At 38.0% G+C, this 25,609-nt stretch overlaps 1 protein-coding gene across 2 annotated transcripts in view; it reads left to right on the forward strand.

Annotated features, from left to right (window-relative positions):
* spo11 (SPO11 initiator of meiotic double stranded breaks) overlaps positions 1-25,609 on the forward strand; it is a 51,724-nt gene that overhangs the window by 15,987 nt on the left and 10,128 nt on the right. The window contains exons 4-9 of one of the 2 annotated variants that reach the window (XM_066672541.1): positions 1,856-1,922; positions 2,236-2,344; positions 3,102-3,188; positions 6,218-6,254; positions 6,618-6,727; positions 6,825-6,924. In XM_066672541.1, coding sequence (XP_066528638.1) covers positions 1,856-1,922; positions 2,236-2,344; positions 3,102-3,188; positions 6,218-6,254; positions 6,618-6,727; positions 6,825-6,924 — 510 coding nt within the window. The remainder of the gene's footprint in view (positions 1-1,855; positions 1,923-2,235; positions 2,345-3,101; positions 3,189-6,217; positions 6,255-6,617; positions 6,728-6,824; positions 6,925-25,609) is intronic. The other variant, XM_066672542.1, reaches the window with a different exon arrangement.

The raw sequence follows: 25,609 nt of genomic DNA on the forward strand, positions 1-25,609 counted from the left end.
CTTACGCCTCTCACCCTGGGCAACTCCAGAGTGAAAGAGCATCCAGCCCCTCTCAAGGAGATTGGTTCCAGAGCCCATACTGTGTGTCGAGGTGAGCCCAACTATATCTAGCCGGTACCTCTCAACCTCGCGCACCAGCTCAAGCTCTTTTCCCACCAGAGAGGTTACGTTCCATGTTCCAAAAGCCAGTTTCAGTAACCGAGGATCAGAACGCCAGGGCCCCCGAACCCGCCCGCCACACGATCCACAATGCACCAGACCCGGATTACTACCTCTCCCACAGGTGGTGGGCCCATGGGAGAGTGGACCCATGTATCTCCTTCGGGCTAAGCCCGGCCGGACCCCATAGGTGAAAGTCCGGCCACCAGGCGCTCGCCAAGGAGCCCCTCCCCCAGGCCTGGCTCCAGGGTGAGGCCTCGGTAACCCTGCTCCGGGCAAGGGAGGCTGTGTCCATGTTATTAACTTTTTCATCCGTGTCTTTATGGATCACTCTTTGTCTGGCCCATCACCTAGGACCAATTTGCCTTGGGAGACCCTACCAGGGGCTATTGCCCCCGACAACATAGCTCCTAGGCTCACGCAGGCACGCAAACCCCTCCACCACGTTAAGAGTTGATTTTATTGTTCCATTCAGAAAATGTATAGTGGTATAAAATAGCAGGCGGGGAGTGTGCTGCCACTGCTGGAGTGCAGTAGCGCCGCTAGCCCATTAGGAGGAGCAGGTGGGTTTGTTACTAGATTCTCTAGTAGAAAAAGAAATACGTTGAGAGAGTCTGAACTGGTAGCAGCCCACGTTGTTTGCAAAGTTGTTTTTTTACACAGAGCATGGGAAATATATGCCTGTAAGTATGAGTGCATTCTAAGTTCGTGTCGAGTGAGTAGTGTATTTTGTAGTCTTTTTTGAAGATCTTACAGTTGTGCTCGTCAATGCTAATCGCGTTAGCTCGTCTATGGAAAAACCCATTATATGTTAGCATCGAGCTAGCGGGATGCATGTTACCCATTATTTACTCTTTTTCTGGTGGCTATGCCAGCTACATTTTGAGATACTGGATCTCCAATTTATATCATGTAATAATAGAAATGTTATGTGACTATATGCATGTTGTAATGTGTTCTTTCTTGTGTTTGTAGTTTTACAGTGCCTTCATTTGAGAGTCAAATAAAACTCTACAATGGTGGAAAACTTTTGCCTCTTATTTTGAAGAACTGTTATCTATCTGCATAACTGGACATCCGTGTACAGTGAGGGCAGAATATATTTAATACATTCATTCATTCATTTTTTCATTGTCTGAAACCGCTTATCCAATTCAGGGTTGTGGTGGGTCCGGAGCCTACCCAGAATCACTGGGCACAAGGCAAGAACACACCCTGGAGTCCTTCACAGGGCATATTTAATATATATTTATATTTTATATATATATATATATATATATATATAGCATAAGTAAAATGTAACCTAGTTTCTGAAATCTACAGAAGTGATGCTTTTATTGTTAAATAAATGTGTGAATTGTGGGAGTAGATTTTGAGTAAATTTGCTAAATGGTGAATTAACGTTAGAAAGATTTGTGTTAAATTCTGTATGCACTTAACACTTAACACTTGTTAAATTTGACAGCATAGATAAAACTTATCTATAAAATCCCTGTGTATTTTCTACTATGACACAAAACATGGGTAAACAACACCCCACCAAAGCAAATTATATGTATCAAAGCCAAAAATGTGATTCGTCAAAACGGAGAAACCCATTATTATACAAAAAAAAAGTACATTCTTACTCAATTGTCTGATCTGATTACCTCTGTATATTGTGTTATGACTAATGTTTTTATTTCTCTGCCTACAGCACGGTTTTTGAGAGTCCTGGTCATGATTTACAAACTTGTCCAAACTGACTCATATGCAACAAAAAGGTTTGTATGCTTGAAACATGTGAATTCTGGATAATAGCTGTAAGTGAATACATTGATTCATTTTACTGACAGCATGTAGTTAGTCGTACATTAATATTTGTGTTATGGGTATGTCAGGAATCAGACTAGTGTTTCAGACACATTTTGGTGTGGTACTTTTCTTTACCCACTCTAAAAAACAAAAGCTACAAACACACCCATAAACCAACCATAAACCATACATTTTAATAGCAAGTGGAAGCTGTGATTCTCATATGGAGTGATTTATCAAAAGCATATATACACTGAAATGATGTTGCTCTTTGTTCAACAGGGATATGTACTATAATGACCCTCAGCTGTTTGGGACACAGATGAATCTGGATTTAATTGTGGATGATATTTCATGCATGCTGAAAGTTCCTCGGAGGGACTTACATGTGGTATATCTGCTAGTATAATTCTATTTGTTAAAAACACACAGACACACAAAAGCATTTACTCTTTCATTGCTTCTGTTAGATGCATGATAATGTATGTTTCTGTTGATTTAGAGCAGTGTTCATAAGCCCAAAGTCTAGAAAGTCCACTGTTAATTGACACTGTTAAATATCCTACTCTAGGATATTCATTCATTCATTATCTGTAACCGCTTATCCAATTCAGGGTCACGGTGGGTCCAGAGCCTACCTGGAATCATTGGGCGCAAGGCGGGAACACACCCTGGAAGGGGCGCCAGTCCTTCACAGGGAAACACAGACACACACACACACACACACACACACATTCACACCTACGGACACTTTTGAGTCGCCAATCCACCTACCAACTTTTTGGACTGTGGGAGGAAACCGGAGCACCCGGAGGAAACCCACACGGACACGGGGAGAACACACCAACTCCTCACAGACAGTCACCCGGAGAGGGAATCGAACCCACAACCTCCAGGTCCCTGGAGCTGTGTGACTGCGACACTACCTGCTGCGCCACCATGCCGCCCTGGTCTAGGATATATAAAATGCTATTTTTTTTTCTGATGCACTGAGAATCAGTGAATATTCTTTATTTGCAGTTCGTTTAATCTAGGGTTATTTTACTTGTGTTTTCACACTTCGATTTATCATATTCAAGCAACCCTTTTATTCATTACTTAATATGTAGTCATTTGAATGTGGATGCATTTGATGTTTGTGTATATAGCTTGCCACATCTAAAGGATTTATCTCAGGAGATCTGTGTTATTTGGAAGCAGATGGCACGAGGGTGGAGTGCTACTCAAGTTCCACAGTAAGGCAGAATCATTACCAAACTCAAGTTCACACAGTGCATATCTAAAGTTAAGGCCAGATTTTTATGGACAAGATAAAAGAAAAGAGAAAATTTGAATCTGATGGACTGCACTGTAATATATTTAGAATCTGTTCTATTTTCTATGTTGCATGAAGGTATTAAAATCAAGCTGATGAATGAGAGCTCTACTGCTATGGATGCTGACCAGACAAAGAGAATCAAAGCAGAACTAATCTAGCTGATAAGAAGTGACATGCTTGGGAGAAAAGAGCCTCTGTCATTGCTACTCTGGAATCAGCACTGCAGTTCTATTTGGAGGACTGTAGGAAACCATCACACCTGCCTCTCCCTCCCTATTGATTTCAGCACATGCTGTAAAATTTAATTATTCTAGGGGGAGCCCAAGGAGCAAAAAACCCTAATCTAGTGTCGCTTTAAAAAAAATATAACCCGTTTTGTTTAGAGGAGCAATACCTCCTCAGATTCAGAAACTCAGATTCAGCCACTTTTGGATTACCTTTTTTATAAATGTAAGGAGCCCCTAAAATCTTATGGTGAAAAAATATTATTTAGAGATTTAATTCATTCCCTCAATTTAGTAATCCGTTCCCTCAAATTAGTAATTTGTTCCTCAATTTAATAATCCGTTCTCTCAATTTAGTAATCCATCCCCTCAATTTAGTCATCTGTTCCCTCGATTTAATATTCCGTTCCCTCAGTTTAGTAATTCGTTCCCAATTTAGACAGACATTACACATGCTATGCATTAGGACACACTTTGATCTCTCCTGTCCATTCTTTATTTATAAGCATGTTTTAATAGGCCGAAACCTTAATAGTTCAGGTCAAGGAGAGGGTGAATAAAGGCAGAATTTTGAATCAGAATGGACTCGTTTTTAACTGAGCATTCAGCTGGAGGCAGGACAGGGGGCTCCTGTGGTGCGGCACATTCTCACATATCTCATTCTCAGGCAAATTATTCAGTAAAATCCAATTGACCTGCTATTGTCATTTTTTTCAAGAATAAATGTTTAAAAAAATTAATAAAACCATAAAAAATAAGCATGCTACATAGAGGATTACACATGTCAGTGCCACTGTAAAGCTGCTTATTTGTAATTATTTGATTAATTTAGCCTATTGCATAAGTTTATACCTATGTTTTTTTCATTCTATATTGTCTGCAGCAAACCATAGCCTATGAAATAAAGGTACAATACTTAAACAGATACAAGATGACTTTTTTTCCATTGTAGTAGTGTAATTAATGTGAATATTAATTACAAACATACATTGCATGAATTGTTATGGACATAACAAATTGGGCAATATTAGGTTCTACTCACTAGGTGTGTGGCTATGTCATTTTTGCAAAAACTGCGGTCATACATCCCTTCAGTGTTATATTATCCCGCAATGCGCCATTACATTGAATGAGGTGTCAAATTAAAACTTAGGGTGCCCTTTTGTGGTCGATATAGGTATTGCCTGATCTCATGTTCCTCTGTTGAGGCTTAATTCTGTCCACAAAAGCCCAGTTAGGTTTTATTTAATTTTTATTATGGTAATTGATAAATAGCCCTGGACCCACCGCGACCCTGAATTGGATAAGTGGTTACAGATAATAAATGAATGAATGAATGAATGAATAATTGATAAATAAAGACAATAGCAGGTTAATTGGATTTTACTGAATAATTTGCTTGAGAATGAGATGTGATTTTGGCTGCAGCTATGTGAATGCACAACAGGAGCCCACTATCCTACCTCCAGCTGGATGTGCTGCGCTCAATTCTCTCAGTTAAAAACAAAATTGATTACCGTCAGATTCACTCCTTCCTCTACCTGAACTATTAATGTTTTAGTCTGTAAAACATGGTTGTAATGTGTGAATAAGTAATGGACAGAAGAGATTAAATAAGTGTCCTAATGCATAACCTGTGTTACGTCTGTCTGAAAAGGATTGTTAAACTAAGGGAATGGATTACTAAATTGATGGAACAAATTATTAATTGAGGGAAAGGTTTACTAAATTGAAGGACCAAATTATTAAAAAATTGAGGGAATGGATTACTAAATTGAGGAAACGAATTATTAAATTGAGGGACTGGATTACTAAATTGAGGAAATTGATTACTATTACTATAAATTGATCAAATTAAGTCTCTAAATGATGTTTTTCCACCATGAGACTTTAGGTGCTCCATATGAACGAGGTGCTGCAACTCCCCATTTTTGTTTAATAGGGTGAACTTAGTGTGTGTGTGTGTGTGTTATTTAGTTGCTTAAAAGTAAAATGATAAACTTCAAATAATTTCTTCATCGTCTTCAAGCATTTTTGCTTCTTTAGACAAAATATATGTCAGAATTGGTGTGAAGGTTGCACTATGTTTAAAAAAATCACACCCTTTTTATTTATTAATTCGTAATTCAAAAACATCTGACTCTGAATAGCCCCTTAGTTTTGTATGGCGTGACATGATCTTTTATTGAAAAGGCACGGCAGCTGGATAGCTTGTTAAGATTTTGGTGCTAGTTTCATACAATACCCACCCTACATTGCTCTTTTAATATCAATGGTACAAGCAAAGCTAGTGAAATGCAGGAATTAATTGAAGTATTTCTTTTCTATTGCAAGGTTCTGGCAAGTGCAAAGTTGACACAATACCATAAACTGAAAAATCACTCAACTAAGCACTTATTCTGTCTTTTAGATATATTGATGTAATATGCAACAACAAAATGACCATTTTCAAAATATTGTGAAAACAGCAAATTGTGAAATCAGTATTGTGAATCCACTTGAATAATGGACTGTGTTTACACCCTTATTCTGGATTCATACATTCTCGCATCTTTAGATGTATTGTAGTATTTGAGTTCAGAGCAGGACTAGGATGCCAACAATTTGTTTTAAAGATCAAATTTATAGAAGACCTGAAGACATTTGGGAGATTGCGCATGTTTTGTTGGTCAAAAAACAGCCTGAATTCCTGCTGATTACAATAATCCATGTTTGTTTATAGGCAGTCCATGTGTCTTCAAATGTCAGTGGGATTACGAGTATCCTTTTTATTTTTTCAGACTTTATGCTTGTCTGGTAGTGTGTATTTATTATTCTCCATTAACAGAAAAACCTAAACGTTTTCAATATTGGAAATTAAAACTATACTGGGCGTATGGGATAAAGCATGGAAAACATGCTTTATCTAAAACAGAGTAGTGAAAGTTTGAAGTTGGTTTCTTATTCCCTAACTTCCTATGTAAATTATCCTTTCCACTTACAAAATTGTGTAAGGTTTGTTTACATCTAATGTTTCATATCAAATGGACAGCTTTGCAAATCTGAAGTTATTTAACACTTACAGGTAAAAATAGGTTAGGCATCACTAATACTCAAGTGTGTTCTCTTTAAATCACTTTAAGACATTGTGTCATCTGCTAAGTTTATTCTGGTAGTTGAAAAAGATGCAACTTTCCAGCGGCTCTTGGATGATGACTTTTGTACAAGGTTGTGTCCATGCATCATCATAACTGTAAGTAAACAGTATCATTTTAAAGAGGGCTTGTTTATGTATTTATGTGTGAGAAAATGAGAGAGGTGTATGTTTTTGTATTTTCTTTTTTTCTTAGGGTAAAGGTGTACCAGATATCAACAGCAGGCTAATGGTGAGGAAACTGTGGGACATGCTACACATCCCAGTGTTTGCTTTGGTGGATGCAGATCCCTATGGTATGCTCAAACAAAACAGTAAAAAAAACAAACATATTGAAACTGGGAAAATTATTAAACCACATTTTGAGAGGAATTCCTGCATATTTCTAGGGTTTCTGGTTTATTCAGATTTTCTAAAGTCTAATTCCTTGATCTGAAAAAAACATGCATTAAAGTCAACAACACATAGAGGGAGACCAGACCAAAAATTATATATTAGGTTTTGCCAAAATGTAATGGAAATAAATTAAACATGAACTCTCAAACTCAGACTGTAGTTCAGGTTCAGAACATAAAATTCTGGACACATCTGGTTTTATTAAACTAGAAAAGCCGGGAAAATCCTGAGTCCAATAATTAAAGCCAAAGTTCATGGTTTTAATCAAAAATCACTTTTTATAAAATTCTTAGGATGTTTCTTACCATTCAGGAGATAGCTACCGGCATTACTGAAAGTGCTACAAAACAATGAATGGGTTTCTGTGATATTCAAACAGTGAAAAAAAAATTTAATTTACATGTTAATCTTCAGTCATGTAAAAACAACTGTTGCTTTTTTTTTTTTCCTTCAAACATACTGTTTAAATTGTGGAGCTTCTGAACGAGAACAAAATTTCTTCTCCACCATATAAATACAAACACACCTAAAGGAGACTCTTTAGGTGTTTAGTGTTTGTACGGTGGAGCAGATTCTGCTCAAAACATCATTATATCCTGTATGGCAGGAAGCAGATTCCATATTCTTCTTTTTTTTCTTGTTCCTCTTTAAGCATCAGATGCAGGGTGTTGATTTTCATCAGAAAGTACACAGTATTTACTGTAGTTACAAGCTTGATAACAGAAAGGATAGGGATCAAATCATACTTGCTGTGTACATGGACCCAGTTATCTGAAGCAAATGATCAAACTAACCATTGTTCAGCTTTAAATACCTATAAAACAGAGCTCACGTTCAAGCAAGTGGTATTCTCCATACCATTTAGCCAAAAGCAAAACAGAAAATAAAGAAATAGAGTGGTGTTATATGATGATGAACTTCCTGCCCATAAACATGATGGTCAGATATTTCTCAGTTGAAACGAGAGCTGAGAAAAGCTAACCTGGTGATTGCTGCATCCAAAATGCCTGACAAGTTCACTGCTCAAGAACAACCCTCAAAGGGCAAAGCAACCTCTGAGCATCGGGAACTAACAGCTGGGTTGGCGTTTTGTGCTGATGTTGAAAGTTATTCAGTTTCAGGTTCTGATGATAAATCAACTGACACTGAAAATGATTCAGAATCATCTGAGGAGGATCCAATTCCCAATTCTCACACTCACACAGACTCAGCCAAAGTGAAACCAATCAAATCTGATGCTAAGGTTAAAAGACTAGCTCCAATCAAGATAAAGTGTGAAAAGGTCACAGTTCAGAGTGATGAAAGTGGTACTCATCCACAACCAAATCTTCAACCTCACCATGCTGATGAAGATGCTGGAGGAGGTTCATCATCTCAGTCAAAACAAGAACGGGATGAGGGATTAGAACAAGCATCTAAACCACAAGTTCAAAGGCGAACGAAAGCTTGTTATGAAACCAGGTACTATCATGAACCTCCCACTCCTGATTTGATTGACAAGTTGTCATAAACGCTGACAAATATTTATAGAAGCCCAAGAAAAGCATGGGATGAATTAAAACGCCTGAAGCATATTTATCGTCTGCATCCTTTTGATGGTGTGATGATCTTGTCTGTCCTGTTTTAAAGACAAAGAGCAGAGTTGTCTGATCAAGTAAACCATGTTGTAGGAACCACGGAAGAAAGTTGCGATGAAGGATGGGAATATATCAGACTTCTGTAAAATCACAGAAGTGACAGCTGTTAGGATGGTTTCTTTGCAAAATAGAATGGCTCTAGATTATCTTCTGTCAGCCCAGGGGGGAACATGTGCTATAGGGGGTATTGAGTGCTGTTCTTACATTCCAGACAATGGTGGTGACCTGAAAAAGGTAGTTTCCAAATTGCAAAATATTTCACAAGTGGTCCATAACATTCCATCTACCCAGGGTGGATGGTTTAACTGGCTAGCTGAAAGTCTTGGGGAAATGGGCAAATTAATTGTGGAATATATTCTTTTGGGTGTTTTGGGTTTACTCATCCTGGTTCTGATCATTGTACCAGTGCAGTACATCATAAAATGACTTTTGCAACAATTACTACCTAAACGCAAGGTTGCTGTGACCACTCAGCCAATCACTGTGCGGTAAGTCAAGGGTACATCTGATCAAATTCGAATCTGATGTGGACAGCTAGTCCATAGAATGCAGGGACCTGGAGGTTGTGGGTTCGATTCCCGCTCTGGGTGACTGTTGGTGTGTTCTCCCCGTGTCCGCGTGGGTTTCCTCCGCCACTTTCCGCCTTGATGGATAACGGACCCTTGGAGTTATACGTAGCTGGTAATGGTGAAGATTACCTGGATTTGAATAACAGCTTTTTACAGCTAAGGTGTAAAATCACAAATCCTGACGGGTCTAATCAAATTTATTTATATAGCGCTTTTCACAACTGATGTTGTCACAAAGCAGCTTCACAGAATTCCAGTAAGACAAGATTTGACATGAAATGTAAAGACAAATGTAAAACCCTCAAGTGAGCAAGCCAGGGGCGACAGTGGCAAGGAAAAACTCCCCCAGCTGAGGAAGAAACCTTGGGAGGAACCAAGGCTCACAAGGGGTGACCCATCCTCCTCTGGTCAATCTACTGGTGATGATAGTTAGTAGTCCATGAGAACTTCAGTGTAGGGACAGCTTCAAGGCACTTGGTGGTTGCTGGAGCGTGGGCAGCTGGTCTGAAGCGTGGAGGAGGATCTCGACAGTCATCCATCAGTGTCCAGACAGACAGGTGGGCAGTCGTTTACTCGGAAAGATGTAAAGGGATGGAATTAGTTTTGAACTGTTTTGTGTTTGTAAAGTAGAAAATATGAAAATTTCCAGAGTGTGGCTAATGACTCCGGCAGATCTGACTATGACAGCATTAACTAAAAGGAGAGAACCAGGAGGACACACAGACACGGGAGCATCCTGAAACACTGGCATCCCTCCGCTCCACCGTCAACAAACCTGAGTGATCGCGAGAAGCGGCGGGACGACAGCACCAGCGTCTCAGTTTACTATAATTCCCTGTGTCCATGGACCCCCCGGATCTGCCGCCTTTATCTATGGGGGAGCATTAGCTACCAAATGATAAACTAAACAAATGCGTTTTTAGCCTACATTTGAAGATTGCGACTGTGTCTGAGTCCCGAACATTTTCTGGAAGATCATTCCAGAGTTGGGGGGCTTTATAAGAAAAGGCTCTTCCCCCAGCTAACGAAGCCAAGGTAGGAGTCTCATCAGCCAATCAAGCAATACTTACCTTTACAGATCAATAATGGAGTGTATTTTGAATTATGGCGCAGTGTTGTTTTATAAATATACAGACGGTCAGATGGATGTGACGGATCCTCAAGGTCGTAATAACGGATTAAAAAACAGGGCTCTTTTTAGCTCAGAAAGCAAAACCTTTGATTTGATTGGACACATCTAATCCAATATATTTTTTCAAGATAAACTTTTACTAAACGTTGATTGAGTTGATTTAAAAATTAAAATGGTTCAAAGTAAAGAGGAATTTTGACTAATGAAAAAAGGACAGAGGGATTACAATCTGAAATTACTCTCAGCATCACTGTTTGTGAAAAAAGTAACAGTTTCTCCAGCTGTGAAACTGGGTCATGCGCCGGCTTTACTTAACGCCACTGCTAAATATCCATTAGAATGGCTTTGTATGAAAACTTTCAGTCTACCCACAGGTAGTCGTATTTGTACCCAAGGGAATCTGTTCCTCTGACCCCTTCCTAAAATCCTAATTTTCACAATGGTCGACAATGACGCTTTCAGTGGAGCATACAATAAAAATCCATTTAATTGTAAACATTACGATACAGAGTTTATAGGAGAGCTGTAGGTGGAATGTAGATGGAACACAGCACCCTGTTAAACCATTTCAACCTTACTTTCAAAATGGTAACGTGGTCTGTGAGTTTCATTCGTTAATTTTAGCTTCAGCAAAACAACTTAAAGATCAGGGTTTGGCAATAAACAGAAAAGACTACACCCAAGGGTACACGCTGGTTGCATTCAACCTGAGCCCTGATGATGACTGCTGACAGCATCTATCTTTATAAAGTCGGGTAATATGAGTTTGGAACTCAGATTTCAAAACCATCTTCTGAGAACTGTGAATCTAATTGTGTATGCCAGTTTTGATTCAATTTTGGAAATCAACAGTTGTCAAAACGTTCTCATACATTATAAATAATTATGGATACCAGAGAACTTACAGAATTGGTGAGAAGTCCTCCTCTAAAAAAAACATCTTTTTTTTCTCTTAAAAAAAGGTGTTTTTGCTAGTGATGATTTACCTGAGTACAGGTTGGCTTTATGTCTCATCAGTGAAACCACAGGATATTTTTTTGATCAATATGGAAATCTCCTGGACTCCCCCCGCTTTCCTGCATCTATTTATTTATTTTTTTTTTTTTAAAAGAACTGTCTGGAAATAAAACATAATTCAAAACAAGTTCAGAGTTCTCAAATCAGTTTGTTGTGGACAACATTGTGTATTCTTTTTATGACATATAGTTAAATGATATACATTTAATCAAATTATGTCTATGTATAATAATGATTTTAAAAGAAACGATGATATTGTTGTAGCTTTTGTTAACAAAATGTATCATAGAATAAATAACACACATGCTATGAAATGTATTCAATGTTTCAACTCTGGTTAAAAATTTAGATTGTATTTAATTTAAAAATAATTACCCTTGATACATGTAAAATCATGCAAATGACATTTTTTTTAAATAAAGAAAAACATTACAAGATTAATTGTTACAAAGCTTCATCATTTATGAAATAAAATTACAATATGATTAATTAATTAAAAATTCAACCAGTTTGAAGGGGTAAATCTAGGAGATTTAAAAACAGGTTCAAGCATATCAAGATTAGAGGAATCAATACATTTAAGGGGGAAGCAATAGGATAATACAATGTCTTAGATTTTTTAACATCTGATATTTTGCCTCTAATCCCTGCATTAGGAATGGTTGAAAATGGAATGTTTAAGTTAGCGACAGTTTGTAACAGTTCAGCCCAACCTAAAGGTCTCATCAGATATTTTTTGGGGAGCTGTGAGATTTTTTATCAAATCCAACATCAACAATCATCTATGCATCAGAAGTAGCAGACCACAGAGGAAACTGCCCCTAGAGCTCAAAGCTTTTATTACATGGACGGCCGCTACGCGGGCTTCGTCATGTTGCCAGGTCGCTATGCCTTCTACGCCCAGACCGAGATGGTTTGCTGACCTGCTACACAAACTACGCTGCTGCTGAACTTCATCACGGAGTCAGGACGCTATGCCATCTACGCGGCATGCAGGCTACGCTAACTACGTTGAGTCCGAGGTGCATTGTGCTGCATTGCACTGTGTTGCTAGGCCGCTACGCTTACTACGCTGTTCTAATTAACATTATCACAGGAAAAAAAAAAGCAACTGGACAACATGCCACCAAAGAAAGTTAATGTATCAGAGGAGGAGATGGAGGAGATCAGAAAATCTCTAAGCTTCATGTCAGAAGAATTAAGCAAAGTGGTTAAGCAGCAGACTAAGCTGTTTGATTTAATGGAGGAAGTTAAACTTAAGATCCTTGTGAAAGAAAAAGAATAATTGTTGGACTTGAAAAGAGAATTGATGACCATGAACAGTACAGTAGGATGGAAGACGTAATTATAAGTGGATTAGAGACTACACAGAAAATATGCCAGTACAGCGGAGCGCAAAGAAGGTGACGATGTCTCAACAGAGGAACTAAAAACATTTGAATGGCAAGTCATAACATTTTTTGAAAACAAAAATATAAATATTAAAAGTAGCAACATCTCAGCTTGCCATTCCCTACCCTGAAAAGACAGCAAAAGCAAGCCAGCCATCATAGTTCGTTTTGTGAATAGGAAACACAAAACTGAGCTACTCAGGCAGGCGAAGAAGCTGAAGGGGACAGGAGTATACCTAAATGAGCATCTTACCCAAAAAAAATGCAGAAATTGCAAGACAAGCATGCATCCTCAAAAAACAACAAGAAGTACAGGCAACATGGACCAGGAACTGTAAAGTAATGATTCGACTGAATGGAACACCAGAAGAAGCCAAAGTAATTATGATAAGAGAACTGAAAGACTTAAACCCATATAAATAAGTAATTATAAAACCCTGCATGTTTGTCATGATATACTGCAATATTTTTGGGGATGCTGATGATTGTAGAGTTGAGTAATATGGGTTGTATGTGTATTATACAGGAACTAGACTCAATCAAGTGGTAGATTCTAACAAGGATTATTCATTCCCGTTCAAAGACTTTGATGATGATGATTTTACAGATAATAATGAGATGTGTGTTCTTGATGAGTTATGAAGTACACAATATAGCAAGTATAAACATATGAATTTTAAAACATTTGACCACACAGAATACAAAAAATATGAGTTCGGAAAAGATATTGACCCTGAAACCCACTTCTACAATAATATCAACTCTAACTGTGAGTATTACACAAAAGAACAATTTAATAATAATGTGAATATGGAAGGTGCGTTATCAATAATACATTTTAATAGTAGAAGCCTCAATAAAAACTTCCTTAAAATCAAAGAGTATTTGAGTAAATTCAAAAAGTTAAATGTCATTGCGGTGTCTGAGACTTCGCTTGATAATGAGAAAGGCTCTCATGTAGAACTGAATGGATATGAGCTATTTAGTATTAATAGGAACAATAAAATAGGTGGAGGAGTTGCTCTGTATGTTGATACACATTTAAGGTGCAGTATAGTTAAAAGTATGTCAAATGCTATAGAAAACATAATGGAATGTGTTACTATAGAAATTAATGTAAAACATTCTAAAAATATATTAATCAGTTGTGTATACAGACCCCCAGGAACTTGTGCAGAAACATTCAATGACAAAATTGCTGGGATGATTGACAAACTGAATGACAAAAAGGTACATATTGTATGTGGTGATTTTAATATTGATTTATTAAACCCAAATGGACATAAAACAACAACAGATTTTATCAGTACAATGTACACCAACAATCTATTTCCTGTAATCATAAAACCAACTAGAATAACCACCGACACTGCTACATTGATTGACAACATATTTACAAACAGAATTGGGAGTCCAATAGTAGGTGGATTGCTCATAAATGACATAAGTGACCATCTTCCTGTTTTTGCAACCTTTCAAAATGTTCTTAATGTACAAATTGAATATAGGACATATATTTTTAAAGTGATAAGACACAGAACACCAGAAGCTATTGCTGCTCTCAAGTTGGACTTAATAAAACAAAACTGGGCTGAGGTTTATGAAAAGGAGGACCCTAACAAAGCATATGAGGCTTTTTTGTCCATATTAGCTGAGCTTTATGAACAAAACTGTCCTTTAAAAAACTTTAAAGAAGGCATTTCATTGAGGGCAAACCATGGATTACCAAGGGAATAGCAAACGCATGTAAAAAGAAAAATGTTCTATATAAATTGATCTTAAAATAAAGAACTAAAGAATCAGAAAATAAATATAAGACATATAAAAATAAATTAAGTGTTATGAGATTTAGTAAAAAGGAATATTATCAGATGTTACTGGAGAAGTATAGGAGTAATGTTCAAGGTACTTGGAATGTGCTGAATGGCATTATTAAAAAGAGATTTGGAACAGCGGAAATTCCAAATAATTTTGTAAAAGTATATAATACAGTCATAAATAAAATAACAGAAATTGCTAATGAATTTAATGACTATTTTGTAAATGTTGGATCCAATTTAGCAAAGGAGATTGTGGAGCCAAGAAATGAAGATGGCGTGGACATGAATAGAGTTCCTAAAAATTCTCATTCCATCTTTGTTAGGAGTACTGATGCAAAAGAAATATTGGATATTGTAAAAAAAAAAAAATTAAAAACATCCACTGATTGGAATGATACTGATATGACATTGGTAAAAAATATTATAGACCTGTTTCTTTGCTATCACAATTCTCAAAAATCTTAGAAAAATTGTTTGTTCAAAGACTAGATAAGTTCATAGAAAAACATACATTATTGAGTGACCAACAGTATGGATTCAGAAAAAATAGGTCCACTTCAATGGCTGTGATGCAACTGGTAGAAGAGATATCTACTGCAATAGACAATAAGCAATATACTGTGTGGGTGTTTATAGACTTAAAAAAAGCTTTTGATACAATTGATCATGATCTATTAATGAAAAAATTAGAGATTATGGTATTAGAGGAGTAGCATATTCATGGCTCAAGAGTTATCTTTGTGACAGATATCAATATATACAAATAAATAACATAAAATCAAAACTTCTGAAGGTCACTTGTGGGATCCCACAAGGTTCAGTGATAGGACCTAAATTATTTCTGTTATATATAAATGATATCTGTAAAGTATCTGATTTGTTAAAGGTTGTTTCATTTGCTGATGACACAAATGTATATTGCTCTGGAAAAAGTTTGGAACAGCTTCTGAAGGCAGTGGAAAGGGAATTGCAAGTATTAAAGAAATGGTTTGATATCAATAAGTTATCACTGAATTTAAATAAAACAAAGTTTATAATATTCGGAACTAGACAAATCAAGAATGAAGTTAAACTTATGATCAATAATGTGGAAATAGAAAGAGTGTTTGAAAACAAAATTTTGGGTGTGATAATTGATCATAAATTAGGTTGAAAACCACATATAAATTATGTAAAAACAAAAATCTCTAAAATAATTGCAGTAATATATCAAATTAAAAATGTTCTGAATGAGAAATCACTTTATATACTGTACTGTTCTTTCATAGTTCCATACATGACCTACTGTGTGGAGGTATGGGGAAACACATATAAAACCATAACTAAACCAATTATCATGCTACAAAATAAAGCCATAAGAATTGTAAATCGAAAGGATTATTATGAACCAACCAACAAACTATTTATTAAATTACAAGCTTTAAAATTCAGTGATCTAGTTAACTTTAATATTGCACAAATAATGTACAAAGCACAATACAATATACTTCCCAACTGTGTTCAGAAGTTATTTGAAATTAAAGAGAGCAAATATGAACTGAGGGGAACAGGTTTGTTTACAAAAACAAGAGCAAGGACAAATATAAAAAATAGATGTATATCCATTAAGGGGGTTAATTTGTGGAATAGTTTTGATAAGGAACTAAAAATGTGTAGCTCACTTAGCAAGTTAAAAAAAAATGTTAAAAAAATAAGGTGGTAAGCACTTATAAAACCAAAGAATGATTATTGTTAAAAAGAAAAAGTGTATGTGTATGTATATATATGTATGTATGTTTATATGTGTGTGTGTATGTATATATATATATATATATATATATATATATATATATATATATATATATATACACGTATTTTTGAATGTTTTCTTTCTATGGTGGTTTTGTATAGTCTAAAGGCAGAAGTAAAAGGAATTTTAATTAGCTAAGTACAAAGGGTAGGCACAATAAGCTAATGCTTCAGCCTATACCTCGGTTTGTTATTGTTTTGTTTTGTTTTGACTGTCATGTCTATTAATTTAATATTTGTTACCATTATTATTGTTGTCTTATTTTAGGTAATTATTATTATTATTTATTTATTTTTTTGTATATACTGTATTCATTTTGAAAACCGAAATAAACACTAACTAACTAACATGTGGGATCCTTTGACTGTTTTACCTTTGAAAATAAATTCTCCTTCATCATTCCATGAAGCAACATCATTAGACTTTGATATTTTCTCCATGATGAAGAAGCATTTTTTCTAGTTCAGGCTGGAACATTTCCTATAACCTCTTTAAAAATTTAATCTTTGGTTGTTTGTAGATCCTCACTCGCCTCCATCAAAGGTTTATTTTTTTAGCAGGTAGGGAAAGGGTTAATTGAGACATTTCCTCTTCTCCTTGTTTGACAATGTTTAAAAATCTTTGCAAGGCTGATGCATAAAGTTTAGCCTTTTCATAAGGAATCAAATCAGATCTGTTCAATATATGACGTATCACATCATCTAAATAATTTTCCACCGTTTTTCTAACAGTTTCTTTTCCACTCGTCATGGTTTTAAGTTTATCTAATTGGTGTTGAGGCACCAAACACATCTTAGCAGTGGTTTCCATGTTATCTCTGACTGGATGATTAAGGGGACTGCAACACTTAAAAAAGGCAGAACAAAACCTCCGTTTTACAGATTTATAGTTTAACAGATTTTCATTTAGCCTCCACAGAAAAGTTTAATCAATTTTTTCTGTCTTTTCAACTGATGATATGGTCGAGACATTAAAGAAAAATATTTCCTTTCAATAGATTTAGGGTTAATTCACAGATGGCTAATATGAGATCTGTGGGAGCTTTACGTAATATAATCTTCCTTTCTCCAGATGTAGCATGATATAGAGATCTCAACACCTTTCTCTTAAATTCTCTAAATTTCTCTTTAGATGCGCAGACATTTTTCAGTAATTTAAAGATATTTTCTTTGGTATATACACTGCAGGATTCTCCCACGAAAACAAACCTGACCTGAGACGAAGTTATTCTGGCGTTGATGCTTTTAAATCTACACATAAATACCCATAGGGTCTAGCAGTTGCTTTTTGGTAACATTCTAAAAAGTAATTGTTGTTACACGGATACATTTGAAGTGCCTGTATGCTTATCTGTAACTTATCTCTAGAATTTTTAAAAAGCACCATATAGTTGGTGTTTAAGTTGATGGTTCTGCTACTTTTTCCTTGAAAAAACAGATTTTGAACCAAATAGATGATGCTCAGGTTTCTGTGGTGTGTATATTTTGTAAAAGCTTTCTCTACCTCCTCTCCTAGCTGTTTCTATCAGATCATCAATTACCAATAAACTTGTTTTGTGGGGTGGAAATAGTTCATCATCACACAAAGAGTCAGGTATTCCTTGAAAAATACGTATGTTTATTTTGTTCATCAGTACATCATAGAGAGGCTGCCAGCATGTATAACACCATACAATTTGATCTGGGATTTTTGACATGGAATCCATAAAATTTTCCAACAGCATTTTGATAAAAAAAGGATTTTCCACCATTGCTTGGTCCACACACTATACAAGAAAAAGGAAGCTGAAGTCTAGAATCAAATCCCTTAGCTATAGTAATTTTTAATTAGTTAGTTATTTAATAACCATATGGTAATGTTGTGAAATCAGGTAATAGAACACGTTTATCGTATACAACTCTGAATATTTTCATCTGTGATTTGTTTTTTAAGTGAAAGCCTCTTTTATCTCTCACAATTTGATTGTGGGTAGTCATAATTTCACCGTCATAATTAGGATTTTTCACACGATCATTAACCAGTTCCGTCAAGAATTTCAAGTTCACAATTTCACCATTGGTGTAGTTTAAAGTAATACCCTTAACTTTCATTGTAGTTTTACCTTTGAGAGTGTGATAACCATAGGTTTTTGGATCCCCGCTGACAATTTCTTCTATTTGATCACCTGTGTCCAGTTCGCTCGTAAGACCCAAGTAATCATTTAGAGGGGGCATCAAGTCACCTTCTTTACTTTTGAAAATGACGCTGTCAGTATCTATGTATAAACACCTCTGCTGTAGTCGATCTATCAGATTGTACAATTCAAGTCTGGCATAAGCTGTAGTGAAATTACCAATACATACATTAGCATTACCCGGCTTGAGATACCTGTCGTCTGTGTAACGCCACTGCACCAATGCCACTTCCTGATTCAGAAAAGAGAAATGACTTGCATTATACATATCCGAGAACATGATTTGTAAAAACTCACTAGGGGCTTTGATCAGTGAAGTGTTTGACCTGTCAGATCTCTGACACATTTTTCCCTATAAAGAATTAAGTGCCAGTTTAGCCACAGATCTCTTCAATGTGTGATTCATCTAGTTTGATCCCTTCATTCTCTTCATACTTTTGAATGTACTCTTTTTTTACTGGACTCATCAACCACCCAGGAGGGATTACCTGAGCTCTCCTGTTTTTTCTTCAGAAACATTTTGATGTAATCTAAACAAATAATCCGAATGATTAGGGAAGTGCCATATTTCAATCACCTTCAACACTCTGTAACCCTTCTTGAGGGCTTTCATCATCTAAACGCTACACCAACTGCCTGTCAGTGCCCTCTCCTCATCCGTGTGTTTACAATTTTGCATTTGTAGTTCAGCACACGTTTGGAAACAAGAGTTTGCTTTTCACCCTATAAAGGAGAACAGGGGCCCACAATCCCCTAGGGGGAGAATTTATGCTCTAATGAGCCCAAAATAATTTTCCAAAAGTTCCAAGGATTGTGAACTCTTACTTAGAAGATTTGTTAAATTTGAAGGAAAACATTTATCACAGCCGTGATAAAAACATCCTAAAAACTCAAAAGCCTTTCGTACACTACCATTTTCATAATAACCATCCACAAAGTAGTTTCCAAACTTGACCTCATCTTCTTTGAAGGCAGGTTGGATGGGGAGCTTGTCTCTAAAATAGATGTACTCGAGCCATTGTATGGAAGGTGTTGAGAATGATTTCTGACTGTCGATGTAATTGTCTAAAGGTGGGATAGCTAAAATTTTTTCAGGCAGAAAGTTGATTCTGAATATTTTCAAACAGACACTAGCAATCGTGATGCATTTGAACGGGACAACCAATGTGCTGTTCAGTATCTCTTCCCTGAAAGCTAAACACCCCATCTCAGAATGTGAACATCAATTCTTACTATATTTAGACATCTCCTCCTTGAAGTGGAAGATCTTTCCTGCACATGTATTGTATCATTCAAAAAATTCATCTCTTTCTTTGGCCATCATAGTGTCTACCCCATAGAACTCAGGTTGTGGATAAGGCCCTACATATTTCAGATTTTCCTAAGTATTCCAGAAATGTGTCCAAAAAAATACTCTTATTTGTCTGTTGTGAACCCCACAACAGTTGTGTTAATTTTCCCTGCGAAACCTCCTAAAGAATGCTGCTATGCATTTTTCATTCCTTACCTCTGAAATCAATGCAGCATATATATATATATATAATATATAATTAGCTATGTGGTAACCTGTCTGTTGATTTGCCTCAAAATCATAAAAGACGTACTTTATTATCTGAAATTTTAAAGTGTAAAGGTTCCATAAAACATTCATGCATGATTTCTGAATCCACTTTCGCTCCGCAGTTTTTACAACGACTCGCATGACACTGATGTTTTTTGGATCCGTTACCCTGATCCTGCACTGTGTTACATTTAGGACAGTAGAATCTAGTTTTGCATAAAATTTGATCATTGTTTGAATCGATCACTGCTTTATGTTTATCATAACAATACTGTGATCTACAAACCCTTAGACAATCTTTGCATTGTACAGTCTTTTAGGTTGTTTAGGACAGTCTTTGTCAAGGCATATGTTGCAATGAAAATCACATTTGTGATGTTTCATATTGTTAAATCCTGCAGAAAAGTAAAGGCAGACAGGATGTACCTAACACCCCTTTACGATTTTTCACGGTTTTGTCATGAGGCATGTTGGTGTTCTGAAACAAAGCATAACCCTTCTTATCATCACTTTGGTACAACACTATGATTTTGCAGTTCAAATGTTGCTCAAAGCGCACAATGTGTGCAAAGCTAACCATTTCATTTGTGGATAAACCTACATCATGTTGCAATTGCCTCACTATTTGTTCTACTTGAAAAATGTTTTTATCAGGATTCAATATTTGAGAAATGCATACGGCAAAACAGAGGTTATCTTTGTTGTGAAAAACATACAGATGAACATACGCTGAATGGTGTTTTCAAACAGCAACAGAAAGGAATTCAAGTTGATAACCCCATCATTTATCTGAACACTGAAACATTGAGCAAATCACCCTGAATTTCAACAAATACAGCATTACTTACACCCAACCCCCCCCCCCCCCCCCCCCATTTCATTATTAGCAACAATGAGCTTTTCATTTAAAATCTCAAGAACATAATTGTAAAATTCAGCAAAACTATCAACATTGCCTAGTGAGGAAAAGTTTATCCTTCTAATTTCTGTGGTATTGAATCTGTCTAAGCGATTTATATTGATATTTGGGTCAATACCATTTCCCATTTGTGCATCATCATTGTCAGGTGAAGGAATATGTCATTCAGATTACTCTGATTTTCAGCACTAGGGGAGGGAGGAAAAATGTCATTCAGATCATCCTCTCTTTCAACATTACATGAAGGTGGAAATATTTTATTCAGATCATCCTCTCTTTCAACATTAGGTGAATGTTTGTTACTTTGATCATCATCATGATCAGGACTGATTAATGAATTTTGTGAGACCAGATTTTAGTTTATCAGATTATCGTTTAATCTCAAAAGAGTTTAGTTCAAAGAAAGAAAATCTGACAAAGTTTCAGGTGTATTTTCTGGGGTATTAACAGGAGATTTTAGAGGCTCAAAGTTTGAGCTCTGTTTAGGAGTTTCTGAGAAGCTGTCATTAAGTTGATTCACAGCAGCTAATAGAAAAGGAAGGAGTTGTACACATATTGTATTCATTTAGTTCATTCATTCATTATCTGTAACCACTTATCCAGTTCAGGGTCGCGGTGGGTCCAGGGCCTACCTGGAATCATTGGGCACAAGGTGGGAATACACCCTGGAGGAGGCGCTAGTCCTTCACAGGGCAACACACATTCACTCACACCTACGGACACTTTTGAGTTGCCAATCCACCTAACAATGTGTGTTTTTGGACTGTGGGAAGAAACCGGAGCACCTGGAGGAAACCCACGCGGACACGAGGAGAACACACCGAACTCCTCACAAACAGTCACCCGGAGCGGGAATCGAACCCACAACCTCCAGGTCCCTGGAGCTGTGTGACTGCTGTAGGACATGGAAATACGTATAACATTATAAATACATATTATATATATTTACTTACCCTAAGGACTTAGTCTTGGATCGGAAATTTGCATAAATGTTCTTAATCTTAAAAATAAATAAAATAATTTTTTTATTAAATATTAAATAATATTCCTAAATTAAAATTACTATTCTTGATAAACAACAGAATGTCAGTTATTACCTGCAGATTTTGTTCAAGTCTGAGCTGCCTGCAAGAAGTCAACCAACGTTGCTCTCAGCTGTTTTTTGTAATGTGTTTCATTTTCAGCGCCAAGACCCTTCTTCAAAAATCATTCATTTATCATAAAAAACATTTTGTTTGGGGGCGGGGTTCTATGCTTGCTTTTGTATAAATATTTTTTGAAGGGGGAAGAAAATGAATAAATTAATGAATGCATTTAAAACAGAAACAATTTTTTATCGCTAAAACACTAATTTGAAATTGGAGTCAGATAATTATATATAAAATAATGTATTTGGGTAAATCATTCAATATTATTGTTTAGAACAGCTTTGTGATATCTGTTTAACCAGTCTTGAAATCTAACCTCCCCTGAACACATTCAAAGATCGTAAACCAACCCCGACCTAAAATAGGTTGTGACTGTGGTGGTTGGGGGGTGTTATCTGCTCTGTACAAATACTGGTTTGTAATAAACCTATACTGGAAGGGGGTTGCTGTTGTTAGATGTGTAGGTATCTATCGAATGATTCGGAGTCGATTGTCTGTTTGTGGGTGTGCATGTAGCAAGGAGTTAACGGTGGTGGTTGGGGGGTGTTATCTGCTCTGAACAAATACCGGTTGTAAAAACCTATACTGGAGGGGGGTTGCTGTTGTTAGATGTGTAGATGTATGTTTGTAAGTGTGTGTGTGCGTGTGTAAATAATTGTATGGACTGTTGTTATCTGTTGGTGTGTGTCTGATTACGAGACAGACGTTTGTTATCTTTTTATGTGTGCGCGCACGCGTGTGTTTGTGTGTGTGTGGGATCAGTGAATGTTTATTATTGGTTAAGGGGAAGGGGCGGGAATTCTGGTTAAAATTCACGTTTATGATTGGTTGAGGAGAGGGCAGAAATTCCGGTTAAAATTCCGGTTTATGGAACAATTGAGGGTGATAACATTTTCTATAATATGTTTGCTCCCACTGATGGTGGGAGAGAGTAACCAAGTCGCGACCAAGAAACATGTCTGTAAACTTTTCCATTTCTACTTTTAAATAAAACATCTTTACTCTCCTTCACATACGTGTGACTCTGTCTAATTAATTCTCAACAACCTCAAACAACACCTCAATCCAACATAGTGGAAAAAATCCTCTCTTCTGCTTACAAATTTCTGCCATCTGAACGGAATTTTCTGTTTCTGACTGAATTGGCATGACCTGTGAACAACATGTTATGGAAGGGTTATAGTGGGAGCTAATGTTGCTGACATTTTCTTGCATGAGTGAATGTATCTTATACAGCAAAGATTATCAGTCATGACCCTTAGGGGTGGTTTTCCAGACAGGGTTTAAGCCTAGTCCTAGACTATATCCTCCTTAAAAAGCAAAATCCATCCATCCATCCATCCATTTTCCACCCCTTATCCGAGTCTGGGTCGCTGGGTAAGCAGTCCGAGTAAAGAAACCCAGACCTCCCTCTCCCCAGCCACTGCTTCTAGCTCCTCCAGGGGTATACCGAGGCGTTCCCAGGCCAGTCGAGACACGTAGTCTCTCCAGCGTGTTATTGGTCTACCCTGGGGCCTTCTCCCCGTTGGACATGCCCGGAACACCTCACCAGGAAGGCATCCGGACCAGATGTCCGAACCACCTCAGCTGGCTTCTCTCAATGTGGAGGAGCAGCGGCTCCACTCCAAGTCTCTCCTGGATGTCCGAGCTCCTAACCCTGTCTCTAAGGGAGAGTCCAGACACCCTGCAGGGAAAACTCATTTCAGCCGTTTGTACCCGCAGTCTCATTCTTTTGATCACTACCCAAAGCTCGTGACCATAGGTGAGGGTTGGGACATAGATTGAACGGTAAATCAAGAGCCTTGCTTTTCTGCTCAGCTCTGTCTTCACCCCCACAGACTGGTACAGAGTCCACATTACTGCCGACGCTGCACTGATCCGCCTGTCAATCTCCTGCTCCATCTTTCCCTCACTTGTTAACAAGACCCCGAGGTATTTAAACTCCTCCACTCCTCCAACTCGTCCACTTGAGGCAGGATCTCACTTCCAACCTGAAGAGAGCACTCCACCCTTTTCCGACTGAGTACCATGGACTCGGACTTGGAGGTGCTGATCCTCATCCCTACCGCTTCACACTCGGCTGCAAACTGGCCCAGCAAGAGCTGGAGGTCCCGGCCCGATGAAGCCAACAAGACCACATCATCCGCAAAAAGCAGACCTGGAATCCTGAGACCGCCAAACCGGACACCTTCTGCCACTTGGCTACGCCTACGCCAGTCGGACTTACTGCCAGCTATACGAACCAGACTCCTGCTCTGTTTATCTAGGGACTGGATGGCTCGTAGCATAAAGCCCCATACTCCCAGAGCACCCCCCACAGAATATCCAGAGGGACACGGTCGAATGCCTTTTCCAAATCCACAAAACACATGGAGACTGGTTGAATAAACTCCCACGCACCCTCCAGGATCCTAGCGAGGGTAAAGAGCTGGTCCTGTGTTCCACGGCCGGGGCGGAATCCGCATTGTTCCTCCTGGATCTGAGGTTCAACTATCAGTCGGACTCTCTTCTACAGTACCCCCGCATATTACCTTACCGGGGAGGCTGTATATAGTTGGAACACACCCTCTAATCCCCCCTTCTTAAAAAGGGGAACCACCACCTCACTCTGCCAGTCCAGAGGCACTGCCCCCAATGTCCATGCAATGTTGCACAGACGTGCGAGACAGGACAGCCCCATAACATCCAGAGTCTTGAGGATCCCAGGGCGAACCTCATCCAGCCCCGGGGCCGTATTGCCAAGGAGTTTTCCTACCACCTCAGCCCCAGAGATAGACGAGCCCTCCCCAGGATTCCCAAACTCTACTTCCTCTGTGGAAGACGTGCTGATGGGATAGAGAAGATCCTTGAAATATTTCTTCCACCGCCTAATGATGTCCCCAGTCAAGGTCAACAACTCTCCAACCCCACCATATACAGTGTTGGTGGAAAACTGCTTTCCCCTCGTGAGTCGCCTGATGGTTTGCCAGAATGTTCTCGGAGCCAACCGAAAGTCGGTTTCCATGTCCTCACCGAACTCTTCCCACACCTGAGTTTTTGCCTCAGCGACTGCTGAAGCTGTGAGCTGTTTGGCTCTTCGGTACCTGTCAGCAGCGTCCAGAGTCCCCTGAGCCAACCAGGCCCGATAGGACTCTTTCTTCTGCTTGACAGACTCCCTCGCCCGGGGTGTCCACCACAGAGTGCGGGGATTGCCACCCCGACAGGCAGCGACAACCTTGCAGCCACAGCTCCGTTCAGGCGCCTCAACAATGGAGGTCCGGAACATGGCCCATTTGGACTCAATGTCACCGGCCTCCCCTGGGATGCAGTCGAAGCTCAGCCAGATGTGGGAGTTGAAGACAGGTTCCTCTGCCAAACATTCCCAGCAAACCCTCAGCACACGATTAGGCCTGCCAGGTCTGTCCGTCATCCTCCCCCGCCATCTGATCC

The sequence above is a fragment of the Hoplias malabaricus genome, chromosome 5 (genome assembly GCF_029633855.1).
Source record: "Hoplias malabaricus isolate fHopMal1 chromosome 5, fHopMal1.hap1, whole genome shotgun sequence".
Taxonomy (NCBI): domain Eukaryota; kingdom Metazoa; phylum Chordata; class Actinopteri; order Characiformes; family Erythrinidae; genus Hoplias; species Hoplias malabaricus.